General features: G+C 38.9%; 1 protein-coding gene across 1 annotated transcript in view; it reads right to left on the bottom strand.

Moving 5' to 3' along the window:
• LOC124594686 (phospholipid-transporting ATPase ABCA3-like) overlaps positions 1-15341 on the bottom strand; it is a 543403-nt gene that overhangs the window by 278545 nt on the left and 249517 nt on the right. Inside the window, exon 15 of the mRNA XM_047133052.1 lies at positions 11146-11363. Coding sequence (XP_046989008.1) covers positions 11146-11363 — 218 coding nt within the window. The remainder of the gene's footprint in view (positions 1-11145; positions 11364-15341) is intronic.

Below are 15341 nucleotides of genomic sequence, written 5' to 3'. Positions count from 1 at the left end.
TGGACAGTGATTTCTGGGCTGGGGGTTCCCCATCACAAGTGCTGCATTCACTTCGCACTTTGATGGGGTTGGAACTTTTATCAGAGCAATTGGTGAAGCTTTTTTGGCTGTGATGATTACCTCAAGGTGTACAAGTGATACTATCCACTTTCCATGAACTTTCAGTTGATGATTCAGCAAAGAAAAGGGACGACGTAACAACTGCTACTGCTAGCAATACTAATTCTTGTGGTGCTTTACACAAGCTCATGAAGGTGGCCCTGCATCATGCATGCCCAGTGAGAGTAGCCTGGACACGTACATTCTGCTTGCTAGTGTGAGCATGACAGACGCAACTCTGCACAGTAGTTTCAATGCATTGGCTACACTCATTGTTAGGTTGGATAACAGCAGCAGGAAGATAGTAGGAAAGGAGTGTCAACATTCTCCTTGCCAAAGTAAATGGTATTGGTACCACAGACATTTTGGCTGAAGCAGCAGATGGTGTACAAAGCCCTGCAATTACCCAAATGCCCCCAATAGGCACATACAGGTGCGTGGACCATGTAAAAGCTGCAGAGTGCCTACGTTGCTCCAAAAATGCTACTGTTTTGACTGTGAGGGTTTCATCTAGGCTTTTTTTCACTGACACGACTTCAGGGTTCTAGCCCTCATGGATGCTGGATATGATGTGAGCATGATTCCAAGGAATGCTAACGATGTGTCTCATGTTTCTGGTTTGCCAATATTAACAGTAGCATACAACTCTTGCATTCAAACATTTGTCTGCCAGTTGTCTGGCCAGTTTCAAAGAACTCAAGATACTGCTTCATGTTCATGAACAAATGTGGATCAATTGGAATCAAACTAGGACTGTGAGGTAGATAGTTAAATATGTCCCACTTGAACTAATGCAAATAACTCTTGTGTTCACCCACGACAAGGAGAGCGAGTATTGACAATCAAAAATATAACACTAGGAATTGATTGCCTACAGCATTTCTTTTGGATGAGTAACAAGTTTTCTTCTTGAAATCCTAGGTTGTTGTCAGCAACTCCCTGCCACTGGAAATCAGATTTTCATAAAGAAAATGACATCTTGAGGTTAGACAGGATTTATAATCACTTTTAGTAGCAAATACAGATAAATATGTACCAGTGCCCCATTGACACTAGTATAATTGTATGTATATTGAATTACTATTTGTTTCAATTGAATTTCTACACATTGCAGTGCGTGTTTATGAAACTGCTCACACTACTATTGACACAGTACATCATAATAAACCACTTGGAAAAACTACTTGTAAAAATTGTCTGGGCTGAACAGCAGAAGGAAAAATGAAAACATGCATGCTCTCAAAAAATCTTACTTTTAAGATAATAACCACTGATTATTTTCAGCAATTTCATACATTTCTATCCTTATACTCATTTTGCTTGAGTCAGACTTGGAATACTGCATTTTACAGACTGTGAGTCTGGATCTATATTAAACTGCTCATCCACTGCCACTGAATTGATCAATTTTGATCAAACCTGTCACAGGGTATAAAGAGACAGTCCAAGTTTGCAAAACAGTCATGTACTGAAACACCAGAAAAATAACTATTTCAAATGTGAACAACCTTGCTCCCTTTTTGGCAGACCTTATTTAATAAACCATTTGTCATTTGTATGTTAGTGAAGAATACCAACTATTTATATAACTCAAAAATATTTATTGCAGCATATTGATAAGAACTAGTTCAAAACACAGCACAATACTATGTTTCTGTGGGAGGAACAAGAGTAAATTGTACTATAATCAGGCCACTGGAAGAATGTCCCTGATGCTTCACACACGTTGAGCACATTGTGTGGAGACTACACACAGCACCAATCCATGCTCTGAAATTCATAAACGTTGGCATGGTGATGGCACTGTATTGCCTCCCCTAAAACTAAAGGTCACACATGGTGGCTCTCAGTGGCTCCAAAGAGTTTATTCCATGCTAATTGTTTGTCACAAATTGTGAGTTACTTATTCACTTTATGTTAAGAATGTGGTGAAAAGTGGCATTCTTTTAACTTCAAATTTATGTAATATAACCTCATTCTTAAACCCCAGGAAAGTAGTCAGGGTCACAACCTTAAAAAGCCCATCTTGTGAACTCATATATTGCACAATATGCTATTTTGAGGAAGAAAGGAATAATGGCTGGCCTCTTATACCACTGTCAAAAGTCATAGAACAAACTGTTTTCCTGTTGAAACCTGAAAATTGAAGCAACCCCTGTGAAAAGCATAGTGATGGACAAGTGTGCTGGAGGCCTACAGGAACCCACTGCTGCCCTTTTGAGTAAAGGAAAAACCAGACTACATGCTGCTGGAACTTGATAATTAACAAGAGGACGATATTGGGCGAATACAGAGCCAGGGTTGGTTCGCTTGTGTCTCTTAATGATACAGATAGTTGTACAACAGGTGGAACAAAAGCAAAAAACTGGTAGTTGAATGTAGTAGAATAAAATCAGGCAGTGCTGAGGGAATAAGATTTTTAAATAAATTTGGTAGGAAGTCTTAGACTTTCAAATAAATTTGATACAAATTCTTTTTTCAGGGCATTTGTTTGGAGTGTAGCCTCCTATGGAAGAGAATAAAAGTTCTTAAAATGTGGTGCTACAGAAGAATGCCAAATATGTATATCAAAATGTATAGGTCTATCACATGATTAATGAGAAGGTACTGAAAAGAATTGGATACAAAAGATATCAGTTGCATAATGACTAAAAGAAGAGATCAGTTGACAGGAAACATTCTGATAAATTGAGTAACTGTCAATTTAGCACTGGAGGGAAGTGTGGGGGCAAGAATTGTAGAGGGAGACCAACAGACACATGCTGTAAGCAGGATCAAATCGATGTGGGTTGCAGTAGTTACTTGGAAATGAACAGGTGAGGCTCGCACAAGATAGTGTAGTGTGGAGAACTGCATTACACCAGTCTTCAGACTGAAGACAACAACACACGTGACTGTTACAAGTGGAAAGAATATTGCATCCAGAAAAAGCTGCTTCAGGTGTGCTAAAGGAGTTAGGGTTTCCATGGAAAATATTACCTGGAGTTCTACTTGAACAGTAGGATATTGTTGCCTGGAGGCATCATTTTTAAGGGAAATATTTACATGCAAAAATCATTTGGTTGGATGAAACATGGGTTAATGACGGTAATTGGAGACTGACTGTGTGGACTGATAACACTGCATGATGAGCAATAGAAGCTCCAGTTGCCGAAGGTAGTTGCCACATTCTTTTACATGCTGCAATGATTGGTGAGTTTGTTCCAAATGTTTTGACATTTTCTTGCACCCTACAAATTTGGGGAATACCAGAAGGAAATGATGGCAACAAAATTTAAAGAGTTGTTCATACACTCTTTGCTACAAAATATAGAAAATAGCTCCTCTATAATATTCAATAATGTTTTGTATCATTCCATCTGATTAAACAAAGCCTCAAGATGCAGCTGCAGGAAAAGTAACACTATAGACTGGCTACAGGTGAACAGCATAGAGTCATTTGATATGGAAGTAAAAAAATGGAGAACTGCTGGAAATAATGAAAGAGCATGAATCCCATAATATCATTTATGACATTGACAAAATTGTGGAAGAAAGTGGTCCTAGAGTCTTGTGCTTTTCACCATATCATTGTCATATCAATGCAATATAATCCGTGTGGGCTCAGGTGAAATTTTATTTTGCAGAGAGAAATAAAAGTGAGCACTATTACTCCTACTAAACAGAACATTACTGGCACCCATATGTGGCACATCTTGGAAGAGGAATGTCACTGAGAAGCACTGGAACAAAGAGTGGAGGAGTTTATAATAAGAGTAAGGGATCGCAACAGCAGCAGCAGCAGTGTCAATGAAGACAGTGACAGTAGCATAGGAGATGTGAATGATGGCAATAGTCTCTTTGAAGACTGTGGTGTCTACCGTCTTCCGTGAGATACAGGTACGATATGCATCTATGCATTAAAATATGTTATGAGATAGTGAAATTTGGTAATATTTGCTTTATCTTGACATATATTTCCAAACCTTTTCTTTTTATTACAGCATGCTGAAAAGTAAGCATCCAAATTTTTTATGTGAAAATTCGTAAAGCTTTTTAAATAAAAAAAACTTTACTAACATTCTACATCTTTATTCTTCACATCAACATATTTATTTCTCAACATACTCGCTATGGTGAGGAACACATTTCTCATGAGGGAAGACCAGTTTGCTGATACTGTCAATGTAGACTGTTTGTTGACAGAGGCAAAACTTCACCTGTGTTTGCACCACTTCATCACTGTCAAAGTGAAGATGTCAAATGCCGTCTTTTACTATGGAAAAAGATGACAATCAGATGGGACCAAGTCGGGAATGTATGGAAGATGATCAATGACAGTGAACCCGAGGCATTAGGCTGTTGCAGGTTTCACAGCACTCATTTGTGGTCTGGCATTATCATGCCGAATGAGAGGGTGCTCTGTGTGTGGATGAACTCTTCGAATACGTGCTTTCAGTTTTCTGAGGCTCTCACTACACCTTTCAGAGTTTATGGTGGCACCTTTAGCGTGAATTAGAAATGCACCACGCCTTGAAAATTCCAGAACACTGATAGTGTGACTTTGTCTGCTTGTGGCATGGTCTTGAACTTTTTTGGTGTTGGTGATTCTTTGTGGCAGAACTCCATTGGTGCTCTCTTGTTTCCAAAATGCTGAATCCAGCTTTCATCACCTATCACAATGTTGTTAAGGAACCCATCACCTTCATGTTCAAAATGTCAAAAAATTGCTCCATTAAACACATAATTGCATAAATAAAGCTTCTTCATCTTCTTCTTCTAATATTATGGCTGTATAACATTCAGCCAACTAATACAAGAAGAAGCTGCAGTTATGTGGCTGCACACCCGAAATTTAATGGGGGTAGTCATCGTGCCATGAAAACATGAAAATGCACAGCACTATATTGTTACATCCCATTTCTGGTACCTACACAGCCACTGCTACAATTATGACTGGACTAGTGGATGGCTCGTCATCTGCAATATGGATCAGTAGACAGCTGACTGCCACTAAGTGTAATATTTCAGGCACTTTTAGTGCAAAATAACTTGGTTCTAACTCGATCAATGAGTGTTACTCTGCATACATTTTTTTTTATAGATTAGTGACAATGTTCTTATATATTAAAGTATGCAAAACTAAATTGTGGCACCAACTAAGTGTTAACATTTGATGCTGTCTTTACAAGTGGACCTTGAGCTCAGTGACAAGAGTGAGTGGTTCAGTATAGCTGATGTTGACTGCACAACAAAACCAGAATTAACTGGTGACCAACTCACTGACACGAGCACGAACAACACAATGTCGAGCATCACTGATGTCGATACAATTGTCACCATTCACAGCTTTCATTCTTCTACGGATTTCAACTGGAGGCATGTTTTCTGTGGTTAGAAACTTGATTGCAGCGAAGTGTTTCTCACACACTGACTTAGGTTCATTACACACAGCCATGTTACACACCACAATTTGGAGCCCTGTAGTGGCAGCGGGCTGCAACTTGCCAGCGAAGCAGCAAAATTGAGAGAGTAATATGCGTGACATAACCAATATTGAGAACAGAATAAAAGTTTTGGAGCCATTACTTTCAGCATGCCCTTGTAATTACAAAGAGAGAATGACCTGATCCCTTGAGGTTTCTTCACACTTCAGTAGTACAACATTGCAACAGCTCTGCAATTTTCTGGTACTATATACATAGTTGGGCAACCAACAAGATGTAACAAGGAACAACTATACCACATAGTAGCACTGATAACATAGTCACTGGCTGTCACAGACACTCTTTCAGTAGCACAACTATAATAGAAATCATTGTTAACACCTGTGCCACTACTATCAAGTGATGACAATAATTACTAATAATCTGAATACCATTTTTGGAACTTGTTCAATGTGAATATAAATCAAAGTTACCCTGTTTCACTCTTAGACACACGGTAATTTAGAAAGACGCGAAAATGGGAGATAGCTCAACACATACTTTTGAGGAGTACTGATAGATAATTTTGTATAGATACACATCTCTGTTCTTGGCACCATTACACTGTAGAGTTCTGAAAATAATATTTTGGTCAAAAGATTTGATCAAAACGAGAAAGATCCTGGAAAATCAAACAATGGAAAACCCAATATGGAATAATAACAATATATGAAAAGAACAGGTTGCTACTCGCCGTATAGCGGAGACACACTGAGTTGCAGACAGTCACAACAAAAAGACTGTTAAAAATATGAGCATTTGGGCAAAAGGCCTCCTTCACAAGTAGACAAAACACACACACACACAGTGGAATCTTGCATAGCAAGTGTAATTTGTCTCAGAATCTTACTCATAGTGCAAAACACTTGTGAAGCAAAACAATTTATCACATATAAATTAATGTAAAATATGATGATGCATTTCATCCAGAAAAAATACTAAAAGTTTTACCTTACTCATGCCATTTATTCAAAGAAAATTATACATACAGTATTATGCAGTTTATCATTCATGATACATGACTAGTTTTTTTTACTAGGAAGCTATCTATAGTCATTCGTTTCTGTCAATCTTTCAATACCTGACCAAATGTGGCATAGAATTATGATCAAATAAATCTGTAGTATGTATGCCACTACTTTATTGGGGTGATGATTTTCAATGTACGATGCACCCAATTCCCATGCTTTCAACATTTCTCTTATTGCGCCAGAAGATTGCAGCTTGGCTGTTGCTGTTACTGCCTCCTCATCCTCCTCCTGCTCCTCATCCTCCTCCTCCTCCTCTTCCTCCTCCTCCTCCTCTGAAGAACTCCTCTCTCCACAATTTCCTGTTGTGAAACACACTGCAACTTCATAAGCTCCTCGGTGGTCACTCCTGGGCTGTGATCTTCCACAAGCTCGTCGATATCATTGCCAGACACTTCTAGTTCTGTGCTCTTGGCCAAAGACACAATCTTGTTTACTACAGGCACCACAGGTATAGACTGAAATGCTTCAGAGCCACATCTGATTTTGCACTCCAGCGAAAGCATCTTGCAAGTAGGAGTGAGCATTCTCTCAGTAACCCCTTCCCGTGCCTTTTTGATCATCTTGACCCTGTCAATGATGTTGAACCGATATTTCCAAAACTCTGAGAGAGTGAGATTGGTAGCTTCAGTCAACTTAAAGCAATGCTCAAAGAGTGCTTTAGTGTAGAGCTTCTTAAAGTTAGAAATAATCTGCTGGTCCATAGGCTGGAGTAACTGAGTGTGTTGGGAAACAGAAATTGGGTATTTATGAATTGAAATTCTTCACAGAGGTGGTCTTGTAGGCCTGAAGAATGGACAGGAGAGTCGTCCATAACATGCAAGAAATGGAGTGGCACATTCTTCTCAAGCAAATATCAAACACTGAAGGATCAAACACTTCATTGATCCAATCACAAACAAAGATCACGTGTCATCCAAACTTTGTTGTTGGGCATCCACATCACATTTAACCTGCTCTTCTGGACTTTACACTTCTTGAAGGCACATGGAGTTTCTGAATGGTAAACAAGCAGAGATTTAATTTTCAAATCACTGCTTGCATTGGCACAGAATAATAGTGTGAGACGGTCTTTCATTGGCTCGTGATCGGGTGACGCATTTTCATCTGCTGTTATAAAGATATGCTTCAGCATCTTTATCCAGAATAGACTCATCGTCACAATTAAAAACCTGTCAAGGCAGATAACCCTCAGAATCTATGAGCATTTTGAAGTTGTTCATGAAGTTCTCTGCTTGCTTTGTATCACAGCTGGCTGCTTCACTGTGCCTGAAAGTTCTTCTCTTAAACTTCTCAAACCACCCACAGCTTTCCTTAAACACATCTTCGGCCACTGATAATCTTGGCATATTCTTAACAATGTCGGAAAAAATGATTCTCGTCTTCTCACAAATGATGTTCTTATTAATAGTATCACCTTGCAACTGCTTTTCATTTAGCCATATCGCAACTGCTTTTCATTTAGCCATATCAGAAGCAACCTTTTGGCTTCTTTTGGGACATTTCTATGAAGGTTATTAAAATTTGCACATAAGAAAACAATGTACGAACACAAGTTTAGAAAGATGTGCACTAAGATGGTGGCAGAAAGAGCACTAAACCCAGACTGCAGTACATACTAAAGACATTGTTCATATGCCGCTTGCAGCAATGAAACATGTCCATATTGTTTAACATTTCCTCTCCTGTGCACAAATGGCTGATGATGTCGCACTAAATCTTTGTCACTCATTATGCAAAACATCGCTCGTTAAGTGAGCCTTTTTTTTTTACAATTTGTTTTACTCATGGTGCGAATTGTGGATTATGGAAGGTGCTCGTTAAGTTAGGTTATGCACAGCTCACACACTCATGTCCACTGACTCTGGCCACCAAGTTGCTCACAGTCAGGCCTGAACAGCCAGAGAGAGTGGTTTTGTGTGTGTGTGTGTGTGTGTGTGTGTGTGTGTGTGTGGCTGATATCTACTTCAGAACTAGGCCTTTTGGCCAAAAACTCACTTGTTTAGCAGTCTTTTTGTTATGCCTATCTATGACTCAACATCTCCACTATATGGTGAGTAGCAATGCATCATTTTCATAATAAAGATAAACTGATAGACATGTTTATTCCAGCTTGTTCTTTTATTAAATAAATTAAAATCTGCTCCAGCTGCTTTGAATGTGTTATTGAGTGCACTACCAGTTTTGACCTTTTGTATTAAGCCATTTTTAGGTGGTTCTGAGAAATTACACTAAAGAGAAACAACATTTAAATGATTTAAGTACAAGATAAAAGTCTCAACAGCAATTGGAGTTGTTTTCATTAATTCAATAAACAGTTGTGGATCACCACATGGGGAAACTAATAAGTGTTCCTTTTAGCAGTGAGATCCAAAAGAATGTATGCAATATATAAAAACCATCTCTCTGTCTTTCTTCATGCAGTACACTACAGTAACAATAGTTACATCGAACACTATATTCCATTCTTTTGGTGGCTTTTAATATATGAGGCATGTTCAGTTTTTAGTTTTTTCTTTTAGAAAAAGTGAATTTAAAAAGTTATAAGATACTGTTGATACACTGGTTGACTATTGACTATTTTTCTACACAAACATCATCCTGCTCAGGACACGTGGTGAACCATGTCACTATCTTCTTTATGCCCTCCTTGAAGAACTCTCCCACTACTTCCTTCCCCCAGTTCAGAGCCTCTTTCTGCACCTCCTCATTCTTCACATGTGTGCATTCAGGAAGGTGAAAAGATGATAATCTGAAGGTGCCAAGTCAATGGAATGGGGGGGGGGGGGGGGGGGGTAAAAACACTCAAATCAAATAAGTCCAAGAGCTCCCTGGTGGCCAATGTTGTGTGAGGACAGGTATTTTGCGCAACACTCTCCTCACATCAGCATTCCCCTCCTTTTGTTTTGAATTCACCTTTTGAAATTTTTTAGGGTCTGACAATTTTATTGTGCATTGATGGTCTGACTCTGTTGCAGAAATTTGACCAAAGTGATGTCTCTTTAGACTCAAAACACTTAGGCCACAAATTTCTCATCCCGAATTGTTGTTTTAAATTTTTTGGCAAATAGGGAATTAGTGTGACACCACTGTGATGTCTGTCTTTTTGTCTCAGGTGTGTAATGATCCACCCACGTTTCATTTCCAGTAATAACAGAGCTCAGAAAATCCTCACCTCCCAATTCGAGTTGCTCACAGGTGCTACTGACCCAATTTTTCTCGTGCTGCTCTGCCAGCTGTTTTGGGACCCATCTTGCACACAACTTCCAGTACCCCAGCATTTCTGTGAGCCTATAGTATAAGAGAATTCTGGAGAGTTGTGGAAACTTCACAGAAATTTTATGCACTGTAAGTAGTAGGTCTTTAGAAGCAGTTTCCTTGATTTTTTGCACCAACTCATCAGTGAAAATGGGTCTTCTACAACTCTGTTTGCAATGAACATTTGCTCTGCTTCTACTGAATTCCCTACACCACTTGAACACATTCATTCTGTTCATAACACATGTGCTATAAACCGTTTCGGTCCACAAAAATATTTTGGTAGGTGTTACTCCTTCTGTGAGTAGGAAGCAGATCACAGCACATGGCTCTCACTTGGCGGGATTTCTTACAGACATCATTCATGCAACTGGACACAAGAATACGAATTTATGTACTATCATGTTCCTACGATGCTAACTGTCCTAGATAAAAAGAAATAAGGTGACTGTGGAGTGTAAAATCAGAAAGAGATCTTGAGTGAGAGTTTATCATCAGGTCCAGAAGGGCATCAATTCCAGATGAATCATAATTAGAACATTATGTGACATTTAGAATGACTGGTAACTTATGTCATGTGAAAGTAAATTCTCATATTCTGGGGTACACTTATCGTAGGATAATCTAATACTTTAGTAATATATAATTACTCCTACCCCTCAAACTTACTGTCTACAGGTACTGGCCATTTCATTCAATTTCACTAAATGTATTAGTTTTACTTCCTTTGATAACTTTAAACACAAAACATGAAATTAGATGAAGTTGCTACCTACTTCTACATCAAAAAATATATTTTTCATGTATTGTTTGGCACAAGATATGTTCCTCGCATTACTATTTTCTATTTCTTCCTGAGGGCTCCCAAATGGAAAACACTGTCTGTATGTACCCTAGTCTTGAGGCTGGGGGATAAAAAGTGAAGATAAGGGAAAAAGACATCAGAAAATTTCTGAGAAATCACTGAACTAGTGTGCTGATCTTGACTGACTTGTGAGTGTGATGAGTGATCTGCAAAATCCCCCCCCCCCCCCCCCCAAACTTCTCCTCTGCCACCTGCTTCCTCCTCCAAATTCTAAACATTCTTCTCACTCTGAAGAAGAAACTTACAATTCCAATAGTGAAGTATAATGCTTCTTATATATTTACACATATTTTGAGAGATTTCTGAATTGTATCATCACAGATTTTTCCCACAGAAAAATCAATTTCATTTTATTAATCTTAAGTATGTCTATGCAACATAGTCAATTTAACAGCAACAAAAAAATCATAGTGGTCATTTGTATATTTACCTGTAAGCTGAGTTCAAGAGCTGGCAGGTCATCCATTTGTCCCATTATACGCACAATAATAATGACAATTATGTAAAAGAACACAGGTATTATTGTCATTATAAGAAGTAAAATCCATGTCCTTTTTGTGTACAGGGCTCTCTTCATGAGCATAGCAAGGAACTGATTTATTTTTAGTCGAAATCCTGTCATATTCTTCTTTATCAAATATATTTCGTCTTCAAAAGTGTCACCAAGAATGGAAATCAGAGAAAATGAAAGGAAATAATCAATGAAGGTTTGAACATATTCATAATATGCATACATTCAGAAATACTGAATGAGTACAAAACATTGCTGAACTATCAACAATATCAAATTCTAAATTAAATCAATGGTTGCATTTGGCATACAAGTAATTAGAGACAAAGTGTCATTTAATAGGAATGTAATTAAGTCATTAAAGAATTTATTTTTTATATTTCATACCAATCACCATTTTGAGTAGCAATAATACATGACAGACATTATGTATGACTGATGTGGTTACTTGAAGTCTGTGCTATTTGAACTATTACATATTTTTAATGTTCTTATTCCTTTTTGAGTTTACCTATACTGACACCTATACCTCCTTGGCAATTTTCTGAGCATGAAGCCATATTTTAATGCAGTGTACAGTTATGCAGGATCAGTTCTGAACTTTCACATAGTGTAGATATTACTTAAAAAGAAAAGAACTCTATAGCTTTAATAAAAGTCAACTTCATGTTCAGTCTATGATGGAGTAACACAGTGAACTCTTCCTGCTACTTTGTACTAAATTTACTGATAATCCTGATCACAATCATTGTTTGCAACAAAAATAAAATAGTATGAAGAAGATTAATAGTACTGCCTCTGGCCAACAAGTTGCTCAGTCACTCAGAGTCAGGCCTCAACAGCCAGAGACAGTTTTTGTGTGTGTGTGTGTGTGTGTGTGTGTGTGTGTGTGTGTGTGTGTGTGTGTATTATCTACTTCAGAAGTAGGCCTTTTGGCCGAAAACTCACTTGTTTAGTAGTCTTTTTATTGTGCCTGCCTATGACTCAACATCACCACTATACGGTGGGTAGCAATAGCAATGTATCCTCTTCATAATAAAGATCATGGAAACTAACAGACATGTTTATTCTAGCTTGTTCTTTTATTAAATAAATTAAAATCTGCTCCAGCTGCTTTGAATGTGTTATTGAGTGCACTACCAGCTTTGTCCTTTTGTATTAAGCCATTTTTAGGTGGTTCTGAGAAATTACGCTAAAGAGAAACAACATTCAAAAGATAATAGTACAAGTACAAAGTCTCAATGGCAACTGGAGTTGTTTTAAATAATTCAATAAACAGTTGTGGATCACCACATGCGGAAACTTTTAAGCAGTGAGGTCCAAAGAATATATGTAATATAAAAAACGTCTCTTTGTCTTTCTTCATGCAGTACACTACAGTAACAGTGGTTACATTAAGACTATATTCCATGCTTTTGGTTGCTTTTAATATATATGAGGCATGTTCAGATAGTAAGTGTACTAGATTTTTAAATTTCTTTTAGAAAAAGTGAATTTAAAAAAATTACAGGCTACTGTTGATGCACTGGTTGACTATTTTTTTACACAAATGCCAACCTGTTCAGGACATGTGGTGAATCATGTCACTATCTTCTTTATGCCCTACTTGAAGAACTCTCCCACAACATCCTTCCCTTAGTTCAGAGCCTCTTTCTGCACCTTCTCGTTGTTCACATGTGTGTCTTCAGGGAGGTGAAAAGATGATAATCCGAAGGCGCCAAGTCAGTGGAATAGGGAAGGAGAGGGGGGGGGGGGGGAGGGGGTAGAAACATTTAAATTAAATAAGTCGAAGAGCTCCCTGGTGGCCAATGCTGTGTGAGGACAGGTATTTTGTGCAACAAGCATTCTCCTCACATCAGCATTCCCCTCCTTTTGTTTTGAATGTAGCCTTTTGAAATTTTTTAGGGTCTGACAATTTTGTTGTGCATTGACTGCACTGATAGTCTCACTCTGAGGCAGTAATATAACTACAAATAAATTTGTCTCAATTCCTATTTTGAATCATTGATAAACAGGTGTGTCCTTATTTGAATAGGCTAATTGTTGTAACTGTGTCATTTTGTGAGCTCAGTTGTTAGTTTCTTAATTTTTTATGAGCTTCTACGTAGAATCAAGTTACTTATTTAGATTTTTCTGTATCTTTTTGTAGTTTAATTTAAAATATCTCGTGTGTTTGTGTAGTGTAGTCTTCAGCCTTCAGGTTTGGATTGCATGGCAAGCAAAAAACCGAGACGCTTCAAGAGGTCATAAAGGAGGAAGTGGAAAAGACATTGAACCCAATCTCTCGTCCTTCATTTCTCTTTAAAACAATGAAAAAATCGAGACCCAGGTGCAGTTATGTTCCTACAATGCCGCATGAAGAACCTGTTTGCGCACCAAGAAAGGCTGACGTCTGTAGGACCCAAGATAACCAGCCAGTATGTTTCCACTGTGGACGACCAGTACATGTGGTTCACTATTGTCGAGAAAGGTGGTGGGTATTTGATGACACACGTGCCAGAAGATAGCAGACCGATCTTGGCTGATGCCACCTCCATGATGACAAAGATGAACAAGGAGATGTGAGTGCAGGACGACGTAGGTCACCATCACTGCAAGCTAGCCGCTGGAGAGGACGCTTCCCAACATGCTGATCAAGGGCTCCATCGCCGTTTAGAAGCTCCAGCCGATCACCTAGTTGCAGCAACCTTAAAAACTTAAGGGTGCGACCTTCCTTGGAGGTGAGGCCGCTGAAGAGAAAAATCCTCCATTGTCGATCACTACAAAAATGATAGAAAACTACGTTGATATCCTCATGAATGGCCGACCAGCTAAAGCTCTTGTGGACTCTGGATCATCATATTCAGTCATTTCGGAGATGTACCATCGCCAGTTGCAGAAAATCGTATTTGTCGACAAGAAAACATCTCTGCTGAAGGCGGCTAATGGGAAATATGTAAAACCTACAGGAAGATGTACCATTTGTGTGGATATAAGTGGCCATACACAGCCCTTAGAATTCATCGTCTTACAAGAGTGTAGTCATGATGTCATTCTTGGATGGGACTTTTCGTAAGCTTCTAAGGCAATTATAGATTGTGGTCGCTCAAAGATTATGCTAGATGAGATGAGATACTGTGGACAGGAAGATGCGCATTCAGATGTGTGGAGACTATGTGTGCTGGATGAACTGATCATTCCTGCAGTCAGCACGAGAAAGGTAATTGTCATGTGTCATACCATGAATCATCCCATGGGTGGAATTTAAGAGAAGCATACCACTGAAGAATAGCTTGGTCACCCCAGCCTCTGTTGCCTCATTTAAGAACGGATTTGGTGAATTGTGGATACTTAACTGTCGCCGAGAACCGCAGATCCTTCTAAGATGCATGTGCATAGCAAATGCTGAGCTGTTAATTGAAGAACAGCTGAGCATCATAGAAACCTCCCACGCCGAGTCTCTGGGCAAAATTAGAGCTACCACTATGAGACAAGATCTTGTAGCTCAACTATCACCTGATCTCACTAAGGAACACCAGAAGAAGCTACTTGCCATTCTTCATGAGTTCTCTGAATGCTTCAGTCCACACGTGAAGAGCAAATTAGACAAATTGATGGTGAATCACTGGATTAGCACTAGAGACCATCAACCAATAAGCCAGAGAGCATACCGTGTGTCAGCAACGGAACGTCAAATTATTCTTCTACATCTTCTACATCTACATCTACGTGGTTCATGGTGTGGGTTCCTGTAGTGATGTCCTAGTTCATGAACCACGGGCAACGTATGAGTGGTGAGTGGCCAAGTAAGTGGTCCCGACAGTCGGGATACCAGCTACTTTGGAATAAGGCTGGGCATCTTGGACATATTCTGAGTCGTGGTCACCTTTGTGCTCATAGGGCAAAGACTACCAAATCCACCAGTTAGTCCCTCAACCGTTAGGGGTAAAACTCAATGGGACTCGGGGCAAGCAAGGCTAGCAACCTGCTTCCCTGGTACTTTAAATATGATGCTGGCAACAATCAGAGCAAAATGCCTCGGACCTTTGGAGGCGACGGAGTCCCACCTCTAACTGACAAACCAGGGACTCCTAAGATACGACTTGGCAAACAAATGGTAATGAGATGGGGAGCCA

This window comes from Schistocerca americana, chromosome 2 (genome assembly GCF_021461395.2).
Source record: "Schistocerca americana isolate TAMUIC-IGC-003095 chromosome 2, iqSchAmer2.1, whole genome shotgun sequence".
NCBI classification, from domain to species: domain Eukaryota; kingdom Metazoa; phylum Arthropoda; class Insecta; order Orthoptera; family Acrididae; genus Schistocerca; species Schistocerca americana.
Note: the sequence above shows the minus strand (reverse complement) of the source record. Positions and strands in the feature narration are given on the sequence as shown.